General features: G+C 45.7%; 1 protein-coding gene and 1 long non-coding RNA gene across 5 annotated transcripts in view; one reads left to right on the forward strand and one right to left on the reverse strand.

The window, feature by feature from the left end:
* Positions 1 to 19,689, reverse strand: part of ENTREP1 (endosomal transmembrane epsin interactor 1) — a 63,678-nt gene extending 43,989 nt beyond the window's left edge. For 2 of the 3 annotated variants that reach the window (XM_059141196.1, XM_059141194.1), the window contains exons 1-2: positions 19,130 to 19,689; positions 9,105 to 9,161 (exon numbers count right to left, since the gene is read on the reverse strand). In XM_059141196.1, the coding sequence (XP_058997179.1) occupies positions 9,105 to 9,161; positions 19,130 to 19,543 (471 nt within the window). In that variant the 5' untranslated portion in view covers positions 19,544 to 19,689. The remainder of the gene's footprint in view (positions 1 to 9,104; positions 9,162 to 19,129) is intronic. The other variant, XM_059141195.1, reaches the window with a different exon arrangement.
* Positions 19,690 to 19,741: 52 nt separating this feature from the next.
* LOC131812094 (uncharacterized) lies at positions 19,742 to 25,739 on the forward strand. 2 transcript variants are annotated; one of them, XR_009346271.1, is made up of 4 exons: positions 19,742 to 19,869; positions 21,465 to 21,627; positions 21,791 to 21,874; positions 24,161 to 25,739. It is a non-coding gene; the product is annotated as an uncharacterized LOC131812094 (long non-coding RNA). The 2 variants fall into 2 exon arrangements; XR_009346270.1 differs by lacking the exon at positions 24,161 to 25,739 and having other exon boundaries at positions 21,791 to 22,625.
* The last annotated feature ends 221 nt before the right edge of the window (positions 25,740 to 25,960 follow it).

Raw genomic sequence — 25,960 nt, forward strand, 5'->3', positions numbered from 1 at the left:
ATAAATAAATAAAATCTTTAAAAAAAAAAAAAAAAAAGAAATTACATCTAGTAAGACCTGGTTCAGCCACCACTCCAGCCCTGACACCCAACACCAAGCACTCGCCATTAATTAATCGAACTTGAGCACCCACAGGACTGCTCATTTTTCCCCCGAGTTACCATAAGTAACCGAATATTTAAAATGAATCCCTTTCACTTATTTTTGAATTCGCTTTTTAAATTGTTATAAAAGCAACATTCATAGAAGACAAAAGTCACAGTCCTACAGCAGAGTTCTTGATTACGTTACGAACAACGGAAACCAACCTGGGCTGTTCGAACAGAAAAGGAATTTCTCGCAGGGCTATCAGGTAGCTCACAGAAGCCCCAGGAACCAGGCTCAGAAACCTGGGGAGAAGCCAAGGGAAACTGGGTGCTTGTGCCTCTACCAAGGTCATGGCCCAGGAAAACCAGGTCCTTGGTTGCCAGCCTTGGACCTAAGGAGGTCCAAGCAGCCTGGCTACTCTGCATCAATGACTCCAGCTTCAGAGTCTGGGGCAGGAGCACCCACGTGTGGAGGTCAGCCGGCTCACGTCCTGGCTGCTGGCATCCAGACGTGTTAGCATCTGGCCTCCGAAGCTTCCATCGCTGGAAGGTCCCAGCCTCCCACCGAGATTCCCACGAAGGCAAATAAACAAAGCCCCAGCCTTCTGATACAAAGAGGCTGGCCACCAAACCCAAACAAAACAAGGAAATCAAAAAAGTTTCTAGGTCCCACAACACAATGCATGTCCTCTCCAGGTAGAAAGTGGGAAGTCCAAGTCTCTCTCCTTCCCCTTCCCACTCACACAACACACGCCACAGAAGTGCCTACTATAAACTTTCCTGTATGTCCATTCAGAAATTTTCCAAGTGACTATAAACACATAGGTATAGATCCCCCAGGTTTAAACACACACACACACACACACACACACACACACACAATGGCACCATATACATTACAACTTTCCACAAGACATGGTATCGATTTCAAGATGCTCGCCAGTTCAAAATGGTCTCCCCTCTTGCCCCAGATGGCTCGTGGCTTCTGCAGTTCTCTCATAAACATGTCAGAAATGGGTCCCTCCAAGCTGTGGGGCCCAGACAGCCCAGAGGCAGGGCTCACTCCCCACCACCACAGTGGGCCCTGTGACGCGCTTCAGCACAGACAATGTGATACCATGAATGTATCAGTTGGTCCACGTGACACCCTAATCCTAAGGACGGTCAGGAATTCAAATTCCAGGATAATGAACCAGCATGTATGAGCATGGCCATATTCCAGAAGCTTCCTTGGCTTTCATCTCTCAGCAACAACCAAGCAACTTTATTAAATTAGCAGAATGACTGTGGGAATGAGTTATCCCATTGATGAATCGCTTAGCTTGTCTAATTTGCACAACGGATGTTAAAAAGGGGTACTCCTGGACATGTGTAAGAACGAAAACCAACATAATTTCCTGTCCCTGCAGCTGGCCATACTCTTCTGACCCTATATTAAACAATACTGAGAGCAAGCAAAGATAACGCAGCTCCTTGCCCCGGGAAATATTTGTTCCTCAACTGTAAGACTGCCAACCCATTAAAATCGTTTATCCAAACGAGAACAGCTTACTCTTCAGATCTTCCTTCCAGGCCCTCCCTTCTAGTCGACCACCAATCAATCCAAAGCTATTAGGTTATAAGGTTTTTGCCCAAATCCTATCAATTTCTTATCTTGGAAAGCTCACCTTACAATCCACCAACCGGGATCCTTCAACCCTATAAATGGGCAAAAACAGCAAACAGGCTCTCTGATTCACCCCTGCTGAGAACTCCCGGCAAGGAGGTGTTCTCCCCGACTGTGCCAGATCCAATAAACTGAGCTTTGCTTCAGCAGCAGAATTTCGGGGCATCAGCAATGGTTTTCAAGACAAACAGGGAGAACAAGAACTAGTGGTAAGAAATTGTTCACACGGTTCTGTGCGCTCAGTAAAAACCTTAGTCCTCTACCCTTTAAGCTTGCAGAACAGTGCACATGAACGATTGTTTTGTCTGTCGGCTAAGAAGTGTGTGCATGTGTAGCAGAATTGGGCCTGAGGCTCACTTTCGTTGTAATAATGGACTTGGCAGGAAGGATACCTCGGAGCCTGGGCAAGTACCTGTCGCTGACAAACGAGCTGCTAATGAGAGCACACCCGCTTGGCTGAGGCTCGTCTGCAAAGCAAGGAATGGCCCAGGCTTTGATTCTGCCCGGAGATGGGCCACCCCAAAGTCCTCCCAGGATGGGAGGATGATGAAAATGATTCATAACGTGCTCGCCTAAACTCAGATCCCATTTTACAGTTTACAGGTTTTGTTAATATTTTACTTATTTATTTGAAAGGGAGAGAGCACAAGCAAGGGGAGCAGCAGACAGAGGGAGAGGGAGAAGCAGGCTCCCCGCTGAGCATGGAGCCCGATGCAGGACTTGATCCCAAGACCCCAAGATCATGACCTGAGCTGAAGGCAGATGCTTAACCAAATGAGCCCCTCAGAGCCCCCATTTTACAATTTCGACAACATCCCGATCTACAATCCTGAGAGATGGCTACAGCCCCATTGTACAAATGAGGAAACTGATCGGATCATTTCCTTGGCCGCTCAACGATGGAAAGTGACAATCAGGATTAAGACTCGGGGCGCCTGGGTGGCTCAGTGGTTTAAGCCACTGCCTTCAGCTCAGGTCATGATCTCAGGGTCCTGGGATCGGGTCCCGCATCGGGCTCTCTGCTCGGCGGGGAGCCTGCTTCCCTCTCTCTCTCTCTGCCTGCCTCTCCATCTACTTGTGATTTCTCTCTGTCAAATAAATAAATAAAATCTTAAAAAAAAAAAGGGGGAGGGCACCTGGGTGGCTCAGTGGGTTAAAGCCTCTGCCTTCAGCTCAGGTCGTGATCCCAACGTCCTGGGATCGAGCCCCGCATCAGGCTCTCTGCTCAGTGGGGAGCCTGCTTTCTCCTCTCTCTCTGCCTGCCTCTCTGTCTACTTGTGATCTCTGTCAAATAAATAAATAAAATCTTAAAAAAAAAAAAACTCTTTAAAAAAAAAAAAAAAGACTCAAAGTGGGCCCTCCTGTTGCCTTGTTCAATTCTGCCACTTGCCCTTTTCAATGAAGGATACACTGACCCCTTTAGAACTTGAAAAAGAATCAGGCAGTCACAAATTAAATAATTAATTTAAATTACACACACACATACCTACATTCACACATTGTTGGGCACAGAGACGTACCTAGCAATTTGCTAATGGAGGAGGTGGAGGAATGGTACCAGGAAAGGAGCACTGGACTGGGAGTCAACATCCCCAGTTCTTTCTAATAATAGTTCATGTGTTTGTCAACCGGACAAGCTGGTTCACTCCTGAGCCACTGGTCCCTTAACTATAAAATGGGGAAAATGCCTGCCATATTAGCCACATGCTAACGATATAAACTCTCAAACATTATAAGCGTGCAACAGAGTGTTATTAACTATTCTGAAGACGAAGACCGGCCATCTATTTTTATACCTTAAAAAACCAAGAGTGAAATAATCATAGTATTTATACACAGGGAGCTTATGTTAAAAATGTCCATTTAAAGTTAAAATGCCTTCCGGGTAACTAATGAGGATTCTAGAAACATACACAACGAGAGTGAAAGGACTCTTAGAAGACTGCTCTGACGTAAGTTCATCATTTTGTGGATGCAGAAACCAAGAGACTTCCCCAAGGTCACTGATAACTAGGGGTTATGTGTCAGCATTAAAATGCAGATTTCTTGAACTCTCAAACCAAGGCTCATTCCAAACTTTTGACAACCAGGAAATATACTTAGAAGAACCGGAATGCACAAAGCCAGAGCTTCAGAGCTCATCTTATAAATGTAGAAATCCCTAAACTGCCCACAGGTCTTCTGACCCCTCCCGGTCTTCATGCCATCAGAAAGGAAAGGGCCACCATCAGTCTCGCAGCTGACCCACCTACAAGTAATTCTGACTATCTGACCAATCTCTTGACACTGTCTGGTGATCCATGAGTCTCCCTTCCAGGCACAGTAAGACGGAAAGACCCAGATCCCCAAATGGCTTCGCAGAGCAGAACCATCTTTGCCAGCCTAGCCTGTGTGGACAGTTAGGTGAGAGAACGGAATGTCTGTAGATCTTACCGAAACCATTTTTTAGTTTCTTTTTGGGTAATGAAGTTTTACCCTAAATTCCATAATCTTAATGTCAGAAGAGAAACTGATGGATCCTTTTTTAAAAAATACCCAGTCCATTTACCTCTCCTATTCTCTCAGGCTGGGGTGCAGACCCACATGGCCCACAGTTGAGAACAAACCATATGTCACCCAGAAACATCATCAAGGATGTTTCCTTGATTCTTGATGCTAGCACCTTTATTCTTGATGCTAAAGAATAAAGCGATCTTAACCAACCTTCAGGTTATATTCCCCTCATCTCTTCTACACTGACAAGAAAAATAGTTCAAATGACCACTTCATAAGCAACCAAAATTATAGGCAGAAAGTCTGGCTAAGTTTTCATGGCAGAAATTCTTACCCAATGGACCACCAAAGAAAAACATCTTACTAAGACAATTCCATTTTTGAATTGAGGTGATGAGACAAGACAAGACATTCTTTGAAATCACTCCCAGCACAGAGTCTATAATATCTAAAAATTTATAAACCATTTCATTAGAATGAAAAAGGAGGTAAGTCGAAGAAATAAGAATGTTCTTTAAAGATGAAAATGGGGGTGTCTTGGTAGCTCAGTGGGTTAACCCTCTGCCTTTGGCTCAGGTCATGATCCCAGGTCCTGGGATCAAGCCCCACATCAGGCTCTCTGCTCTGCAGGGAGCCTGCTTCCTCCTCTCTCTCTGCCTGCCTCTCTGCCTACCTGTGATCTCTCTCTCTATCAAATAAATAAATAAAATCTTTTTTAAAAAATGGGAAATGTTTGTTCTTGATAGAGAACACACAGCCTGAAATGATGCATGTGGGCACACGTACACACAAGTACGCACACACACACACACACATACACAAACACCCTAGCTTGATCCAAGTCATGGTCAAAAATAGCTATAAATGTTTACACACGATGTTCCAAGATTATTATTTTTGTCCTGGGCACATGGAGTATTTAATCAGTATAACAAAGAGGATCCAGTAAATGAACACTTCCAACTCCGAGTTTCCACAAAAACTTGAATTTGAAGGAATTGGGTCAGGCTGAGCCTTCTTTGTTCACACCAGTATAAAACCGAATGTAATCACTGAAACTATCACAAAAGCAGCAGCACCAATATAAACAGTCCTCAAAAGGAAGTATTCAAGTGTTCTAGATGAAGTGTGCCCCCAACAACGCAAAACAAGGACAGCGTGCCTCTCAGAGGGCCCTGGGAAGAGCACCTGCCCCCTCCCAACGTCCCCCACCCTTACACTCCCTAACCACCCTGAAGTAGAAAGGGGAAGACTACAATGTTGTAGAGGATGGAAACTAGTGAGAGAGATTTAAGACAGAAGTAAAAAAAGAAACGCCAAGGACCTAGGACCTACGTTTCCTAGTGGCTGCCAAATTGGCTTCACAGTCAACAACAGATGTGTATCGGGCACACTGTTTCCGGGGACACTGGGTGAATGAGACGGACAAGACCCGTGTCTTCATACAACTATCCACAGTGGGGAGACAGACAGCAAGTAGAAAATGAACAAGACATAGGCTAATTACAACCTGTGAAGCCAAAAGTCCGTGCTGGGACGTGTTGAGAGACAGGGACGATGGGCCACTGTCATTGGGTAGCCAGGGAAGGTCTCCTTCAGGAAGTGACTGCTGAGCTGAGACCCAGAAGAAAAGGAGCCAGGCAGGGAAACAGCCAGGGGAAGAAGGCCCCCATTTGGTTAAGACAGCCAGGCTGGGTCCCAGTCAGAAGGTGCCCCTGTGGCTAGGGTATAGGGGAGAAGGGCTGGAACTAACCAGCCAAGCCCCCATCTGCAGAGGCAGAGACCCACAGGGCCCCCCCTGGTTCTCTGATGGAATGTGACCTCCTACCCCAAATCATCCAATGGCACAATTCCCTAAACTCAGGAAGGGGTCCGGGGGAAACCAAAGGAAAGGTGAAGCAGCCATTATGGGGAGGGTTGGGGGAGTCCGAGTCCCCACCCACTTGGTGTCACTAGATTAACCCCTCCAGTTCAGAAAAGAAAACTACACTCAGGAAAGTTAAGTGGCTTATACGTTACACAGCTCTTCGGGGGATGAGCTGGGAAGCAGACTAGAAGGGTCTGACAGGTGTGTCCAGTTTCCTTCATAACATCATGATTTTTTTAAATTTTTTAACATAGCAGAGGCATATGGCACAAGTTATAACAGAATATTATGAAGATTCATGTGAACTGAGGATTTTTCATTCAGGTTGTTGACCAAGACTCGAAGGATCTGTTGCTATACCCAGAACTCTTTGTCGTTGTATAATTACTATCAACTAATTTATCTTCTTTATAAACTGATGTTAATTAGCATTTCAAAACAATCTCTACTTGATTCTATATACTTCTTGATTCTAAATACATAATTCATAACAATTGAAATACAGAAGCCCATGTGTCCGACAGGTTTATAACTGACGGTAACACAGAAATAGGGCAGAATGCCTTTCAGGCAGGCATGTGGAATCCTTATACACGGAAACATAATATTTACTGATATGGACGTGATGAATGTAATGTTTAAACAGAAAAAGCAGCGCACAACATGGTACGTACAAACTGGTTGTAGCTTTGATAGAGCTGTACCTATGCTTATCAACAAAGCTGAGAAATAAATCCAAAGGCATAATAATAAACATACATCTCTACTAAGGTCATTTTCATTTATAGCTGTTTGAGCTCACCTAATGAATCTGTGAGTTACCTTTCCAAAAGAAAACATTAGAGAAACAAATGTCTTAAAAGGTCCACCTTCTAAATGCCCACCCAGAACACATGCTTTGATTCTTCTCACCACTGGGAACCTTAAAAGGACAAAGAACATTAGGGATTTTCTGATTTTAATTTAAATACTTGAGGTTTGTATTACCGAGCATTTTAATATTGACCCAATGGAAAAATCAGGACAAAAATGACTCCTATAGCCAAATATTAGTATAAACACTGGACCCCATCCAACATTTTTCTAGAGAGTTGTTGCAAAAGAGACCTCAGCCACGCATAACACATGCCATAAAACTCATCCAGAGCCTCATTTTGTCCTACCCTGCCATCTCATAGATTAAAATGCTGCACCAATAATTTACTCCTGCCAGAAATATTAAATGATGGACTTCTGAAATGTTACCTAAATTGTCTTGTGGGCCTGAAAACTCTTTAGTTTTTCAAGACCATCACCACAGTACCAGGATGTATTACTCCGACTGTATTCTACCGTGGACTTCTCCCTGCTTTTAAGAATTTAGCTAGTTTTGGGGCACCCGGGTGGCTCAGTGGGTTAAAAGCCTCTGCCTTTGGCTCAGGTTGTGATCCCAGGGTCCTGGGATCGAGCCCCGCATCGGGCTTTCTGCTCAGCAGGGAGCCTGCTTCCCTCTCTCTCTCTGCCTGCCTCTCTGCTTCCTTGTGATCTCTGTCAAATAAATAAAATCTTTAAAAAAATAATAATAATTTAGCTAGTTTTGTATTTATTACCCACCACCCAGCAAACAGTGGTCTGTTTAAGATGAACTGTTAAGCAGATACACAAAATGGTTCTAGAAAATTATTTAACCCTATTCAAAATGGATGGAAGAAAAATCAGAAGAGATATTACATATATGTTATATAGAATTCATTATATGTATTTAAATTGCAATTGTCAGGCCTACTTCATCTTTGAAAGTTGGCAATTCCATTGGCAATTGTCTATTTTTTATAGTATTCTCTGAATCCAAAGGACATAACAAACAAAAACAAAAACAAATTAAAAAAATGAGTATTGGGAATGTACTAAATGCCACTGAATTGTGAACTTTAAAATGGGTTAACTTTATAGTATGTTAAAAATGTATCAATATCAAAAAAAATCAATGACTAAAAAAAAGATAAAGTTACCAATTCAGGTCTTTATTACCATGAAAATATGGTAGATCTGTGATAAAGAGAGTCTAAGTCATGAAACTCTGCGGTTGTCCAATCAAAGCATGATGACAAGAAAAAATTATGTATTCCTGATTTAATAACTGAGATTTACTTCAAAAGACTATTCAGAGAAAAAGAACATGGGAGCACAGGAATGGGCAGGGGTCCAGCTGAACAAGGCTGGCTGAGTCAGGAGTTGCTGAAGCCGGTGATCAGTGTAGCAAGTTCACTTAATTATTCCCTCTGCTTTAGTGAATGTTTTAAAATGTCCATAGCAGGGGCACCTGGGTGGCTCCATGGGTTAAAGCCTCTGCCTTCGGCTCAGGTCATGATCGCAGGGTCCTAGGATGGAGCCCCGCATCGGGCTCTCTGCTCAGTGGGGAGCCTGCTTCCCCCTCTCTCTGCCTGCCTCTCTGCCTACTTGTGATCTCTCTCTCTCTGTCAAATAAATAAATGTCCATAGCAAACCGATTTTTAAAATTACATCTTTAGGGACACCTGGGTGGCTCAGTTGGTTAAGCAGCTGCCTTCGGCTCAGGTCATGATCCCAGCATCCTGGGATCAAGTCCCACTACGGGCTCCTTGCTCGGCGGGGAGCCTGCTTCTCCTTCTGCCTCTGCCTGCCATTCTGTCTGACTGTGCTAGCTCTCTCTCCCTTTCTCTCTCTCTCTGATAAATAAATAAAATATTTTAATAAATAAATAAATAAAAATAAAATTACATCTTTACAAGAGATCTAAGCCTGGAACTAGAAACACATTGGGTATATAAGAAGCTTAAGAAGAATCAGAAAACTGACAGAACTATGAACTCGCTTTACGGTTACGAGAAGGTCTGACTTCTAATGGTATCCCTTGTGAGATTCTTTTTTCAATGAACAAGAAAGCTTTGGTATTTCTTCAGTGGTTGATTCCAACAGACTTCTCACATAGCACATTTTACAAAGGGTAACAATTTATGAGATCAGTACATACCAGGAGTATCATAGGCCGTTTCCAAGTTGTTAATCCTATGATTCCAGAGAGTATCACCTAGAAGGATAAATAGTATCATAAATCTAGAAAAGGGACCAATTCCAATAAACTAATCCTAGTCTCTAAAATTTTTTTTTCAAAAAACCCTGAAATTTCAAAGCCTTCTAATTCTAACATTTAATGTTCCTACTGCTTACATGAGCCCTGATAGACCACTTTGGACTCGCCTTCTCTCCAAGGCCCCCAGAGCTTTTTTATTGACTGTGCATGGTTTTTCTCAAGGTCAATTAAGAACACACAAAGACGGGGTGCCTGGGTGGTTCAGTCGGTTGAGCGTCTGCCTTGGGCTGGGGTCATGATCTTGGGGTCCTGGGCTCGAGCCCCACTTTGGGTCCCTGCTCAGCAGGGAGTCTGCTTGCCCCTCTGTACCTCCCCCTGCTCATGCTCTCTCTCAAATAAATAAATAAAATCTTTAAAAAAAAAAAAAAGCACACAGAGAGAACAGTCTATCCTTTCAGTTAGTGAAGGGATCAGTTTTGTTGATCCAAGCTCCCTGCCCCAGAGCACCGAACCTGTTGCCTTGTCAACCTCGTATGACACATGCATGGCTGCAACCCTCCCTTCGCTAGGTGGGCCCCATCCTCTGTGGGTGGGACAAGTGAACTCCCTGAAGTGGCACCCCAAGGTCTCTCAGGATCTTCCTCTGCCTGCTTCTCAAGCCTGGTTTCTATGCACCCCTGCCCCTACCCCTCCCCCTCTACCTCCCAGGCACACCTGTCCCCCACCAGGCTGGCCAGGCTTTAGCCACCGCAGGGCTCTATGCTTCTCTTGCTTGTGGTGTCTTCTCCCAGCTCCCCTCACGGCTGCCTGAGATCTACACGCATCTTGCAAGATCCTGACTAGCAGTCACCTCCTCTGAGAAGCCTTCATGGATCCCACCATCCCACATTCCCGGCACACTCCGGGAAGCCCTCCACACAATGTTCCCCCCCAAATGCTCTCTGAGAGGTGCCTCTGCCTCGCCCACCGACTGTCAACTCCTACCTTGTCTGGCAACCGATGACTGTTCCTGAGCCTTTATTCCACAATGAGGGGAGGGCTTACAGCAAGAAAAGTCTCACGTTGCAAAATGACACTTTGATAAACAACAATCTAAAATCCTTGGTAAAGAAGAATCGACATTTGGCCAAAACGTAAACTGGAAATCACCGCTGGCCCTCTGGATTACCCAGTTCACTAAGCCCAGCAGGAAAAACGAAGTGATTCTTCAGCTCAGGGACATGGTCCTGTCCCTGGAGTACATTTTCCCTCGGGGAACAGTGTGCACGCCTCTGCTTAGTGCTGTTAGGAGAGCTTCCCTTTATGTACTTCTTACCAAAATCCCTCATAGGTATAGTTCACGATTACTGTTTATCAGTACACATCAACAGGGATTTTAGTGTTACTTTAGATTCCAAGCTCACAGGCCTGCTACCCTGCCCTCCCTTCTGCATTCACTGGCTGAGAGTCCACACTGCCACAGTGTCAAACCAGCAGAGGACACGTCTACCCCCTTATATCAAGGGCCAGAAACCGCATATGGGCAGACAGGCAACCCATCCTTGCATCCTGGGGATGTTTAAACATACTCTCAGCTGCCTGCCCACCAGGAGCTAGATCTTTGCAAACCTCTTACATTCAGTAGCTCCTTCTGCACGCTGAACGGGAGCTGCTTGGAGACACGCAGGGCTCGGGTCTGCCTGTGGCCGCAGCTCCGTTACAGACTGGAACGTGACATCCGGGAGACCTTGGGGTCCAGGTTCCCCAACTGGCTTCTGAATAAGTATGCACCCTGGGCCAAGTCAGCTCACTTTTCTGGTCCTCGCTCTTGTTTCTTTAGAGATGTGGTGAAGCAGAGGAAACCCTCTCCCTGTCTCTTCTAACTCAAAAGTTTCCCCTGGGGGCACCTGGGTGGCTCAGTGGGTTAAGCCACTACCTTCGGCTCAAGTCACGATCTTAGGGTCCTGGGATCGAGTCCCGCATCAGGCTCTCTGCTCAGCAGGGAGCCTGCTTCCTTGCCCCCCCCCTCTCTCTGCCTGCCTCTGTGCCTACTTGTGATCTCTCTGTGTCAAATAAATAAATAAAATCTTTAAAAAAAAAAAAAAATTTCCCCTGCTGTGACTGTAGCAATTCCTCCACATTCCCTACAATCCAGTGCTGGCTCCAGTGCTGGCTCCGGTGGTGGCGGTGGCGGTGGTGGTGTGTGTGTGTGTGTGTGTGTGTGCATGCTCGCTCCCTGCCTGCCCGCCCTGTGGCTTACTGGACTCAACTGAGGAAATGCAACTATTTTTGTAAAAACATAACTGAAACAGTTGACTGCCCTTGAGGGAAACACAAACTGCCCACTTCACTAAAGTATAAATATGATGTGAATGACCAGTTAGGATTTGCTATCTAGAACCCCTGCCTCTCTTAATGCAGAGCCCTGTGGTTCAGCTTTTGGAACATATTTTTTTTTCCATTAAATCAACATTATCTTAAAAATGAGGTGCCCAGCCCGGCCCATAAATTCCCATTAAAAAAGTAGTGAGAGACCTCAGCTCTACTCTCCACCTCCCCCATCAGCCACACAATCGCCCCCCTCACCCACATGAACAATTTGGTGTGTTTATCTATTTTACACATGTATAGATTTTTCTTTAAGTTCTTATTACTAGACAAACGTGTATGTGTACATAGACACATGCACAGAGGTGAACTTTTATAAAAAATGGGTCATAGAAGATACTTTTCCTTCTCTTCTTTTTCTTTCTCAATAAATATCTCAAGGGAATGTTTTCATGTCCACTGGAATAACTCTCATTCATTTCTGTTTAATGGCTACATGACATTCCTTTGTACGGTTTGCCCAATGCATTCAATCATTTTCATGCTCATTGATAAGCATTCTATTTCCAGTTTTTTGCCCTCACAATGAATGCTAGGGTAACCATCCATGGCCAAATAATGCTTAAAAACAAGTGCTTTTTATTTCTGTTGGATATAATCCCAGTAATAGGGTTGCTAAGGTGAGAGGGGTAAAATATATATATATATATATATATATATATATATATATATTCATTTATCTAGTAGATCATGACAGATACAATAGTCATTTAAAATCAAGGGTCTCTGGGACACCTGGGTGGCTCAGTCAGTTAAGTGGCTGCCTTCGGCTCCGGTCATGGCACCAGGGTCCTGGCGTTGAGTCCTGCATCTGGCTCCCTGCTCAGTGGGGAGTCTCCCTCTGCCTGCTGTTCCCCCTGATTGTTCTCTTGCTCTCTCTCTCTCTGGCAAATAAATAGTCTTTAAAAATAATAATAAAATAAAATAAAGGGTCTCTGGGGTAAAGGGACTAAGCTATCTTTATTGTTTTTTGAGAGGGGGTTTTGCATATATGAACAATAAACTAAACTTAAAACATAATTTTAAAAATATATACAAGATGTATTTGACAAATACTAAATATCAATAATCTCAAAATACTTATGAACTTAAAGAAACTTAAGACCCAGTAGGAAGAAATACAAACCTTATTAAGCAGAATTAAATGAAGACCCAAATCAATATATACCATGTTCATGGATTGTAAGGCAAACTATTTAAAGGTAATAAATACATTTCCATTGAATTGTTTTACAGATTCAGCACACGCTCACATTAAATCCCAACGGGATTTCTATAAACCACCCTTCTTTACAGGGATATAAGAAATTACATTCCTGTTGCAAGTGGGACTTGTAGTTACAGCCACCTCCATCCTAAACCTGGCAACAAAGGCATGTATCTACTTCTACTCAACTTCTCCCATTCTCCAAGCCCAATTAAACCCTACGACATTTATGGGACCCTGCGAGAGGTGAGGCAGAGACTGATCAGTTAGAATCCGCTGGAATGTGGAAGAGAAGTTGGGGATGACTTTTTAAGAGCTTAAGACTTAGGAAATGATGCTCCCATTTCATCTGGGGCTGGGGGAATTCATAAATGGCAAGAAGGGTCAGAGAAAGGAGAGAAGGAGCCAGAGGATTCAATACCTCCATCCAGCAATAGCTGGAGCTCCATCAGAAGGGACAGGAAGGTCCCTTAATGCTGGCCCTCCACAGTACCCATTACACCACAACGGTGTTACTTGTTTGGTTGTGTTTTACACTCACTGGTAATCCCATGAGGGCTTGGATCTTTGAGTATTCGAGGCTCCCAGAGTCACTCAGTTAGTTATGGCCAGAGTCAACAAATGAATGAATGGACGGTGAATAAATGAATGAAGATCAGAAATGGGGGGGTAAACCTGCTCAAAGATGACTATTTCAGCCTAAATACATTTTCCACTCTTGTGCTTCCTAAAAGAGTTTACCAATAGCAAAAAGCAACCTCATCAGCATTCTTTCCACCCAGTACTAGATGAAACTTGTCCTGAATGAACAGGCAAGCACCTATTTTCTAATGCTGAATTATCTCTATGTTATTATAATGAGATTTATTATAATTTTGGTTTCACTCACTTGTAACCCATTCCTCACAGCTTATAGGAAAAAGCAGAGGCCTTTCTTTTTTCAAAGATATTGCAAAGAAGGATTCCAAGATACTTGACACGAGAATCGTTGTTACCCACCATATGTGGTTAATGGGCCTTAATTTCCCAACTGAAAAATCAAATCATTAAGAACAAAAGCTTATTATTTTACTGCCCTATTTTTCCTTTGCTATCCATGAACATGCCTTAGGGCAAAAATGTTCTGGACTGTTTGCCAAAAGTTGCTATATTTGAACATAGAGATAAAAAGACCCAAGCTGTAAATGTACCATGTCCACCTTATGAATTAAGCACACAAGAGTCAAACCTCTCCACAATCAATCTTACATACAGCTTTTACACTGGCAATTTAAAAAAATGTGTGTGTGCAATTATATGTATTGGTGTGTATCATGCTTCCCTATCTGTCCAGCATGATTCATTAAAAAGACTGAGAAAGTGGCCACCTGGATATTTCTAACATATACATGATGGTTACCAGAATGTCCCCGAGAAAACTGGCCTTTTCGCTTTACTTGGATTACATACTGCCTTGATATTTAAAAAACACTGATAGAGGTTCAGCTACATGCCAGGCCTGGTACTAGAGCCCAGCAGCAAGTGTTTCTGTATGTTGTCTAATTACACCCTCACAAAGTCAGTTCTGAGGCAAGAATCAACGCACCCATTTTACAGACAGGTAAATGAAGCTGAGAGGCTCAAAGACTTACTCAAGAATTTATCAATGCCACTCTGCTGCCACGCAAAATAAAGGATCAAAGAACATCAAAAAGTCATCACTAAAGATATATTTAAAATGGCCCATAAATATTGAAGTAGCATTTGATGATTATGATAGGGAAAAAAATGTATTTACTATTGTTCAACTAGTAAAGACTTCAGAATTTTTTAGTTAGTTTCTCCTTTGAACCATTCATTCTTTTTTTATATTTCATCACTGCAATTTTTTTAAAAAGTCTTATCTGAAGGCTCACCAATGTCTGTCTCTTTATAAGGAACCAGAATCTTGACAAAGAATTACAGACTCAAATGGGGTGGGGGGCGGGGACCATGAGTTTAGGTCAGTGACTCAAACAGAGATGTATGCAGATAATATTAAGGATGTCAAGGCTCCCAGAAAAGAGCAAAATTTAATAATAACCAATTCTCTACCACTCACCTAAAATATCTCCCAAGGACATGTCATCAGAGTAAGGAATTTTGGTTTTTGAAGGAGAAGATACAAACCAATGCAATCCTCTACTCTTTCAATAATCCAGTGTAGTGTGGTAGTAATTAAATGTGTTCCCAAATAAAAAATCAGGACACCATGACCTGAACATGGTCTTGGAGATTCTTCTCCTGCCACCTCCCTGGGGTCCAACATTGGGATGCATTTAAAAGTGGTAACCTCTTAGTTCCATGCCCTTCAGGAATAATAGTAGACTAAGTCATTACCCAATACCAGGAAGAAAATAAATGATCACAGAATGCTCAAAAACAATGAGTATGTTTAAAAACACTCTCTTCAAACTACCGATGGTGTGAATGTAAAGTATGGAAAAAGACTCTTAATAGGACTTGACAATTCTGAAAGATTTGCCAGTTTAATCTTGAGAGCAGAGGAAGGCACGTCATGGTCATTCAGAGTTTGGAGATGAAGATATCCTTCCACTGTGTTCCATCGTGGGTCCAAAGTAACCTTAGACAAGCTGGCTCTACCACTCGACTACCTAGTTTCATATGCCAGCAACACTTCCGAGACATAAAACATCCCGTGTCCATATGGTGGAATCTCATTAGGCAATGAAGGAACAAAGTGGGCCGTAAGCACGTGCCATAATCTGAATGGACCTTGCAAATTATGCTAAGTGAAAAGAGCCAGTCACAAAAGACCATATACTGGATGATTCTGTCCATATGAAACATCCAGAACAATCCATAGAACCAGAAAGTAAAATAATCAGTAGTTGCCTAGGGCCAAAGGGATCAAGGGGGAAGTGAGGGGTGGGGGTGACTGCTAATGGGTACGGGGGTTTTTTGGGGGATGATGACAATTTTCTAGAATTGGTTATGGCGATGTTTGCCCATCTCCATGAATTCACCAAAAATTGTTGAATTGCATGCCTTAAATAGGTGAATTGTATGGAATGTGAATTATATCTCAATAAAGCTGATATATATATATTTTTTAAATCCTGCTGTCCTCAAGTCATAATTTTTAAGCTTTTTTCATAAAAACCTCAATTTAGCTATCTTTATATTAGTACATTACAATGTGTTCTTGAGCCCTTTCTTTGTCTATTAAGCTGCTTTCTTTTTAGAAATCCAAACTGAAATATTTCAGGGCTGAAATTATGATACCAGGGAGTTGCCTTTAAATAATCTAGTACCCCCCCCAAAAAAAAAAATAATCATCATCATCTAGGACCAGGGACGCCTGGATGGCTCAGTGGGTTAAGTTGCTGCCTTCAGCTCAGGTCATGATCTCAGGGTCCTGGGATCAAGCCCCGCATCAGGCTCTCTGCTCAGCAGGGAGCCTGCTTCCTCCTCTCTCTCTGCCTGCCTCTCTGCCTGCTTGTGCTCTCTCTCCCTCTGACAAATAAATAAATAAAATCTTTCAAAAATAATAATAATCCAGTAGGGGAGTGGGTGTGGGTGACCAGCGGTCATGGGTTGATTCACTACTGAAACTGGATGATGAGTAAATAGGGGTTCGTTATACTATTCTTTCTACATATGGTGAGATTTAAAATTTTCATAAGAAGAGTTGGGGTGGTGGGGGGGGTGCTCTTAAGACCTGCCTGGTCACTTCAATGTAGTCTCCTTATTCTGTTTATATTTTCTTTCTGTTTAGATTTTCTTTTCAAAATGACACCCATATTGAACGATTTACAGATGAAATGGTGTAATATCTGAGATTTGCTTCAAAATAATGTGGGAAGTTAATGCAACAAATGGCCTAGGGAGCATCATGGAGCTCATTCCTACCCCCCTTAAAACATCCTTCCGATACTATCAGAACACACAGAGCCAGCAACAAAGCCGGCCAGAGGCAGAGATGAAACAGTTGTTGAAGCCCGGTAAGAGGCATAGGAGCGTTCACTGAACAATGTTTGAGTAAATTTAATATTTCCCATAATGCAGGGGTGCCTGAGTGGCTCAGTTGTTAAGCACCTGCCATCGGCTCAGGTCATGATCCCAGGGTCATGGTGTTGAGCCTCACATTGGGCTCCCTGCTCAGCAGGAAGCCTGCTTCTCCTTCTCCCACTCCCCCTGCTTGTGTTCCCTCTCTATCTCTGTCAAATAAATAAACAAAATCTTAAAAAAAAAAAAAAATTCCCATAATGCAGAGTTAAAAACGAACACACAAACCTAAAGTCTCTCTCATGTATATAAATTCAAAAGTTACACGTTACTGGTGACATTTTTTTCCTAAAACGCCATGGTCATGGTGCCTAATGCCATCCTCAACTTCTACCCAGTCTTACTGGACATGCAGTTTCTGCTGTTTTTACAGTCGTTTTGTAAATTCTGTGGTCAACCTCAGAAACAGGTCACCAAAAAAGAAGCATAATGAACAATTGCAGCTTTGCATGTAGAGCTGAGGGGTAGGGTGTGGAAAACAAGCTGACAGAAAAGAAAGTTCCAAGTCACTGATCTTTCCCTGCTCTGTTTTGCTAGGTCCTAGATAACAAGGACACGCCCAGCCAGCAGGTCCAGGAAGAGCCGTTTTTTATTTTGTTTGTTTATTTATTAGCTATATGTACTTCATCAAATCCAACTGTGGCTTGACTGACATCGAAGGGCATTCACCTCTGAAGTAATTTACAGTAGTACACTGATTTGGGGGTTTGATTTCAGAAGAGAAAAAAAAAATAGGTTTAAATCCTCCTAAACTAGCTATCTTTGAGAGGACAAGAGATTACGGTTTTTATAAAGGGAAAAATCCCTACAAATGTATGCAAGATTCACTTCTGGTCCGTGGCATTTAGAGAAACGAAATGCATCCACCATTTGGCTGAATTTAGTCTGACAAGTGGACTAGGGAGCATAATGAATCTAATCCCGACCCTGTTGTTTTAAAGAAGACGCCAGGAGGCCGTGGGGAGAGCCCAGTGGTGGGGCCAAGAGGGGGGGATTCCTCGAGCACCATGAACAGACCGTGAACTCCACAGCAAGGGCCCATCCAGTGTCCAAGCATTTCGAAAGGAGAGCAGACTGGCATCCATTTAGGTATAAAATGTCAAGCCAGGCTCACAGCACTTAATGTTCTTGATGTTCTTATTCAAACAACTACTTTGGGTGCAATTAGTTCTCCCTATCGTCTTAGAATTGGCTCTTGAATCTGGGTATGCGTGGACCCACAAAAGGACCATTTTATGTTTATTCGGCACATACATTCATTACGGATCTTCTTCAAGCTTTCAAATTTAGTTACTTCATAAAAAGTTCCTTTACTTTCAAACACCTATCTTCCACAATCATTCCACAAAGACCGATTTCCAAGTCTCTCAATCCCCAGCAAACCTCAAGAGGTTGGATGCCTTAGGTGCTAGGACATTTTAGGAGTGAAGGGTGAGGAGCCACCTGGAGTCCACCGACACTGAAGGCAGTAGCCTTCCCCAGAGGCTGGGTCCCTTTTGCCCCAGAGCAACCCCCCCCCCCCCCAGAGGAAGCAGGGCCCCGGCTGCGCTGGGTGGGTAGTTGGGTAGACATCTCCAGGGAGCTGCCCCCTGCCCTGGAGGCTTTGGGGAGCTCACGCATAAGGACACTTGGAGTTCTTGAGAATTAAATTCTGCACAGCAGTCCGCCTGCCTCCAATAATCCAGTGGCTGTTTAGGGCCCTCCTTTAATGACCAGGTACCAGCGCGGTGTGCACACACCCTGTCATTACCTCCTGAACTTGTCCCCAGCTAGAGTGGAGCCATCCCACGCCATACATTTCACATTTCTGTGTGCCTTGAAGTGGAATAAAATAAATGGCACGCTCCAGTCAGGCTGTCACTTCAGTCATCCCACAAATGCACCTGCTAATGTGCCAGGCACTGTGGATACCTCCGTGGAAACAGATCAAATGCCCGTCCTCCCCCCGCAGGTGTTTCCGGAGAAGTGAATACTCAACGGCCCGAAGTTGAATCATTTTTCTCCTACTTTCATACCACCCACCCCCATTCTTGCAGCCTCCCGGAGCGGGAAATCTATTTGAGCCTCCTAACTTGAGAGGAACAACAAAATCCTTCAGCCTGCAAAGAGCAGACACCGTCCAGGTGCAACCCATTTCACGCCTGAAGTACTCTCTCTTTGAGCCTTTTTCCCCCCGCACCAGCCTCAATGTCTCCAAAAACTTCAACTGGCTTAAGGGGCTGTGCTCCCCAACTTCAGCCCTGGGCGGGGGCTGCAATGCCGGGGCGGTGGAGGCGACCCCCAGAGGCCCCCTGTCCCGCGAAGGGCCCGGTCCCGGCGAGCGGGAGGCGCGCGCGGCACTCACCGAGGAGCCGGCCCAGAACGGACACGAGTTCTTCACCTGAGGGGAGCTGCTCAGCGACAGCGCCCCGAAGCTCAGCGCCACCATGCAGCAGCCCAGGATCAGCTGCAGCAGCCCGAGCGACAGCAGCGGGCGAGCGGGCAGCAGCGCCGAGCCCGGGGCGGCGGCGGCGGCCCGGCGGGAGGAGAGCGCGGGCGGCCCGGCCAGCACCCCGGCGGCGGCGGCGGTGGCGGCGCAGCGAGGCCGCACGGGGGGCGGCAGGGCGGCCCGGGGCCAGCGCGGCCGCAGCGGGGGCAGCGGCGGCTCCTGGGCGGCGGCGGCGGCGGTGGCGGCGGCGCCCGGGCCCCCGGCCTGCGGCCCGCCCGAGAGCCCGGCCACAGGGCAGCAGGAGCCCGGGAGCACCACGGGCAGGGACATGGACGGGCGGGGAAGGGAGCGGCCGGCGGCGGCGGGAGGGGACGCGGAGCCGAGCCGCGGGCGCCGCGCACTGGGCACCGCGGGCGGACCCCGAGGCCGAGGGGGAGGGAAGGAAACGAGCGCGGCCCAACCACTTGCTGCCGCCGCCGCCGCGGCCCGGGCTCCCGCCGGCCGCACCCACCTGCCGCGGGGGGTCCGCCTCCCGCCGGCCCCGGGCGCGCCCTCGCTCTCCGCCCCGCACGCCCGCGCCGCGCCGCCGCCTCCGGGACGCCGCCGAGCCCGCGCCCGCTCCCCGGGGTCCGGGAAAGGGGCCCAATCCCAACTGGGTAAGTAGGTCCCTGGGGCGAGGAGGGACCTCGCAGTCCGGCGCGTCGGAGCCGGCGGGGGACGGTCTGACCGTCTGTCCCCCGCGCGCCGAGCAGGGGCCGAACGCGAGCGCCCCGGACCCTCGCCCCCTTCCAGTCCCGCGGAAGTCAGGACCCTGGCGAGTGCAAAGCGACGGGAGCCCGGCTTTAAACTACCCCCCTCCCGGCCCCCCGCAAGAGGGGAGGTGGCAGGAAGAGGGGTTGTGGGTGACTTGGTGGGAAACGTCTTCGGGCTTCGGGGAAGGACCAGGCAGAGAGCGAAGTCACCGCTCGCGCGCGCTTCCGGGCGCAGACACTGCGCGGCCGCCCGGCTGCCTGGAAGTGGGGGGTGGGGAAGGGGCGGGCGAGCGGGGCCGCTTTCCTGGCACCGAGGTTGGGAGCCGGCGTGAACGCGAGGTTACCTTGGAAGTATCCCCCACCCAGAAAGAAAGAACGGGGTTGGGGGCGGCCCGGAGGGTGTGGCAGAGGCTCACCTTGCCCCCTGAGCTAGAATAGGCATCACCCGGTGGAACGTAGCATCCCAAACTAATAAAGAAATACCCTAATAAAATCCTAACCTCTTTTTGGTAACTTATAAGACACACTTAGAGCTTTAAAAAAAAAAAAAAAAATGATTCGCTTTTGCAAAAAGATTTACTCTAGGAGTATATGCCCTTCGCTCCGAGGATTCTTACGTTTTGATAGTGCTCTTATACGTGAACACATTATAATGAATTTTTTCTCCAGGTTCAGAAGCAGGACAGTGTCGCTTTGCAGAGTCAGTCTCAATATTAGGCTGTTCCTTTTATCAGTAAGGTGGGGGTATTCAACCTCCTGCACCGTAAGCCCAGGGAAATGTGTATCTGTTTTTATGCTCTGCTTGCAAACGCTGTATTTATTTTGGTCATTACTTACTCCAACCCACAAAGTGATGCATTGCCCCTGGGCAGGTGTGTTTACATATACACTTTTTGAATTATTAAAGCACCTGTGATTAACAGTCCCCAGGACTTCTTTTACGAAATCCTCTTGGAAATGAACTTCAAACTCTGGAGAAACAGGGAGCTGTATTTTAAGATAAATGTTTAAAGTAAATTGCTTCATGCACTTTAAAACATCTTACAGCCCATGTTCTTAAATTGCAGGGAATGTTAAAATCTTCTTAAGATTCTTCTACACCTTGCAGTGTCAAAAGTCTGAGTCTTTAGAAATCCTTTTAGCTTAATGAATCTATTCCATTGATCAATTCTAGACACCTGAATGTACTATCAAAATGTATTCTATGTGTCTGGGAATACTGGTGCTAGAAGTTTGATGTCCTGCTTCCCTTTGGCCAGTTGATGGAAAGGCAGGAGTTCTAGGGGAGCTGATAACCGTCCATTTCTTGTGGCAGGTGCTTGTTATGTGGGTGAAGTTCATTTGGAGAAAATTCATGCAGTTACATTTTATATACTTCTCTGTGTTTTATGCTTAAATACTTTAAAGTATTTCTAAGTACTTTACCCTTAAATTTTTAAAGTCTCCTTCCCTGTACAGAAGTCCTTCCTTACCCACAGTTTCAATTTCTGTGGTTTCAGTTACCCATCGTCGTCAACTGCTGTCCAGAAGCAGGCGATGCTCCCGACATATCATCAGAAGGTCAATAAGAGCCTGACACTAGGTCACAATGTCTACATCATTCCCCTCACTTCATGTCATTGCGTAAGAATTTTATCATCTCACATCATCACAAGAAGAAAGGTGAGTACAAAACATAAGACAATTTAAAAGAGAGAGAGACCACGTTCACCTAACTTTTACTGCAGTATATTGCTATCATTGTCCTATTGTATTTGTGTCATAGCTGTTACTCTCTTACTGTGCCTAATTTATAAATGAAAGTTTGTCGTCGGTATGTACATAGGTTTTGGCACTATCTGTGGTTTCCTTGGAGCACATTTCCCACATAGAAGGGGATACCACCGTACAGAAACAGATGACAATGCAGGTAATGAAAATCCCTAGTTTCAAGACACTACACCTTTTCCAAAGCTGGTGATTACAAGCTTTCATACTGTAGTACCGTACGTTTTCTTTTTTGTTGTTACCAGCCCCGTCTATAACTGTGAGCTTCTTTTTCTGCTTATCATACACACAAATCCAAGTAACACTGCCCCAGACTTTAAGGTTGGGCCAGATATACTCTTCACTATTTGAATGTTGGACTTTGTAATCCAAGCTTGACTCTCAGCATCCCCCAACACTTGATAACAGTAAGTTTTTGGCTACACCGGGTCAAGCTGGGCTGTATATAAATGGAATCTTAGGGGATGATTCGGAGTCATTGGTTTCAAATTGTCTTAAAAGACACAGAAGTGAGGACTTTGGGAAAACAGTCTGGCAATTCCTCCGAAAGTTAAACACAGAGTTATCACCAAACCCAGGATTTCCAGTCGTGGGGACACACCCAGGAGAAATGAATACAAAAGCTTGTACACCAAGAGCATGATTCGCGGGCGCCAGAAAGTAGAAACAAACCAACTGTGGGCGAATGGATAAACAAAATGCGGTAATCCGTAGAATGGAATATTTTGGGCAATAAAAAGGAATGAAGTACTGTACTTGCTACAACACGAAGAACCCTGAAGAGTTTATGCTAACTAAACGAAGCCTGTCACCAAAGCCCAGGTATCATATGATTCCATTCATTTGCAATCCCCAGAACAGGCAAATCCATACAGACAGAAAGCAGATTAGTGGTTGGGGTGGGGGAAGGGGCGAGGGGGGTGTGGAGACTGAATGGGGGGAGGGCAAGCTCTAAAGGGAATGGGGTTACTTTCTGAGGTGATAAAATGTTCTAAAATCAATTGTGGTGACGATGGCACACCACTGTGAAGATACTAAAAACCACTGCATTGTACACTTGAAATGCGTAAATTGTATCTCAATCAAGATGAATGTGAAGTTTATATTAATAAGGCCCTTATCAAAAAAAAGTTGAAAATAAACAAAGTGAAGAAGAACACGTGGAAAATTTGACTCAGGCATTTCATTGATGGAGGTGCCAGCTTTCCTGAAGATCAAAGCCAGACTCCAAGGAGAAATTTCCACCCACTCTTCCCTTCCCTATACCTCATTTTCACTCCCATTTTCCACTCCAAGCCTTCTGTGCTGGGGAATTAAAGCTCTCTCCCTCAGGCTTCACCAGACTCCCTTCCACAAACTGCCCGGCTCCCCCCACTCCTCACCAGCCCCCCAGCTGTCAGCTAAGTGCAGGTGTCTACTCCCTGCTGGAGGCGGAGCTGCTGCAGAAACCCTTCAGAGAATGTTCCTGAAAACCTTCCTCCAGCTCCTGCACTGTGCATTTTACAAAGAGAAGAGCTTCTCAGAGCAAGACATGGAGGGCTCTAGAAGATCTCATTTCATATGTGGGGCAGCTTCACAAAGTGTGGTCCACGGACAGCAGAACCGTCTTGGGGAGCATGTCAAACTGCAAGCCCATGGGCTTCCTGAAACATCCATGCAACCCCATGCTCTGGATAAGAGGCCTGGGAACCTGCATTTTAACCAATGCTAAACAGGAATGGTGGATAGTACTATTCGGACTCCGGAATCTTTACATGGGGACTTGTCTGTGAGAGGGGACTAGTAGGAAGGAGAAGGTAGGGGATTTGGTTTGAAAACAAACTGAGACGTGAATAGGCTCTGGGGGAGGGGTGCTCTGTGGGTCCCCAGCCAGGCATGGGTTGCACAGCTGACTCGTTTGCCCAGGAAGGATATAGACCACCGCAGTCTAAGGCAAAGGGCACCATATTAGAAGCCAGACTTCCTGGGTTCCAGCCCCTCCTCCGCTCTGTGATCTCGAGCCAGTTCCAAGCTTCTCTAGCTCCCCGTTACTTGATCTGTCGAGTGCAAGTTCACGATGCTTCATCAGCTCCAGGCCGAGCCGTATGATCCGCGGGAGGCCCTGAGTGAGGTCTGCGATTTTGAAGTTCAAACATTCTAGGACCAGGATTTCTCAGCAGACCATCGAGAGAGCGGGGGCCAAGAAACGCAGATGAGTTGGGGTGTGGAATGGTTAAACTCGCAGGCCCCCAATACCCAGGACAAAAGTGGAGATTCATTTTAAACTTTAAGGCCTTGCATGCCACGGTCTCCTAGCTTTGCATGAGGTACAGTGTTGCGTGAGGATTGTGTCAAGGAAATTGAGAAGCAGCTTCACTTTTACCTTTCCCTTTGCAGAGAAACGGCTGCAGACCTTTTTTTTTCCCTTTCTTTCTTTTTTTAAATTAAGAGAGTGAGACTAGAAGAAAGAAAACGCTGAGCAGAGCTGGGCAGACTGGGCACTCCATTTTTCTGAAACGACGGTGCAGATTTCTAATGCCACTGGCCTCAAGACAGACTTATTTGTTAAACTGACGAGCTGCAGCCCTACTTTCCTCATTGTTGAAATGAAACGCTGAAAACTCCCTCCAGTGCAAATCCTTTTCACAAAAGGCAATCCAAGTCAACTGCCCTAAAGATTACAGCTTATAAACTTGTAAGGGCGACAAGCTACACATACATATGTAATAAAATGTGCCTCGGAAGAGTGGGGGGGGGGGGGGAGAGTGTGTGTGTGTGTGTGTGTGTGTGTGTGTTAGAGAGACAGAGAGACCTTGTCATAGAGATTTCTGCAAATTCAAGTTTCAGTAGAAGTCAAAACTACAATTCATCTTTGAGTAGAGACAACTCCTCTGTTCTGGGGAAATCTCTTGAACAGGCCTTTTGGTTCTGCAGATGTGAAGCCTACACCACTTGGAAACAAAGATGTTTAGGGAAGAGCTGTGTAATAATGGGCTCCAGAAGCTGCCTTTGCCTGGTGGCAGCCCCACTGCACAGCCCCCTCCATGAAGTCGCTCTTGGTCTGGGGGCTTCTCAGACTCACCAGAGGGACTTTAAAAATATATGCCATTTCGAAGCCCCAGGTGCAGAGATACTGATTGGTGAGATCTGCCGTGGAGGGGGAGGCCCATGCAGATATATTTAGTAAAAGCTCCCCTGGGCGTGTGAGAATAGTGTACCTTCATGACTGTGTGCGCATGTGCGGCCACGTGCATTTTCTCCTTTCCCGCAAACATTCATGGACGAGAGCATCTCGGTCTCCCAAAGATTGCGTCAGAGGATGGGCTTTAATGCCTGACAAACTGCAGGAGAGTCAATAAGACAGACTTGGCCTGGGCTTAGTGCAGCCCATGTAGACAAAGCTGTGTGTGCCCCCCTACACTGGGTGTTGCCGCACTAACGAGCCCTAACTGTGGGAAAGGTACAAAGTCACTAGATTTGACATGTCTTAGCCATTGACCTACTGCAGACCACAGAGTCACCCAGGAGAAAGAGGTGGGGTATCCCCAAGAAGAGAGTACTCCCCAAGAAGGACTGCTGTCAGCCATCCAGCAGAAGGTCATTCCTGGGGCAGGAAATGAGACCAGAGGAAACTGAGAGCTTAGGGAGCTAGAAGAGGAACACCACTTTGCTGGACGGTCTGCCATGACCGGACTTTACACACATTATTTCTAACCCTCAAAGAGTATGTCGAGTTGATCCTTGGCTTAACTGGGCCAGAAAAGAGGAGAAAGGAAGAGAATTATTCAACTTGTGCCTTTCGCACTCACTGTCCCTATTTGCCGCAGTTTCAACAGTCCATAAGGATAGCGGGAAATAAAGTTTCTCTCCATGAAGTGTTAGCATACGGAACCTCTCTTCCAGCTCTTCTGAGCCAGGAAACAACAGCTACCCTTGGCAGCAGATGTGAGTTCAGTGTGTTCGAAAGTTCTATGCGTTCTTACTGTGCACCTTGTCCTGATTTAATAAATTGGCGTCCTGACATGTCAGTCCTTGGGGCCAAACTCATTTTTACATTCGGGCTTTCAAATGTGCTGTTCCCTCTACCAAGAACACTGTTGTGTGCCAACAGCTTGTCCTCACTTATATACACACACATTCCCCTGAGACACTTCTACCCATCCCAAGATTATAGGTTGGAGCTCCTTTGCTTCAGAAGGTCATCCTCAACATTCCCATGAATGCCCCAGAGACAGGTGAGGTGAGCCTG

The sequence above is a fragment of the Mustela lutreola genome, chromosome 12 (genome assembly GCF_030435805.1).
Source record: "Mustela lutreola isolate mMusLut2 chromosome 12, mMusLut2.pri, whole genome shotgun sequence".
Classification (NCBI taxonomy): domain Eukaryota; kingdom Metazoa; phylum Chordata; class Mammalia; order Carnivora; family Mustelidae; genus Mustela; species Mustela lutreola.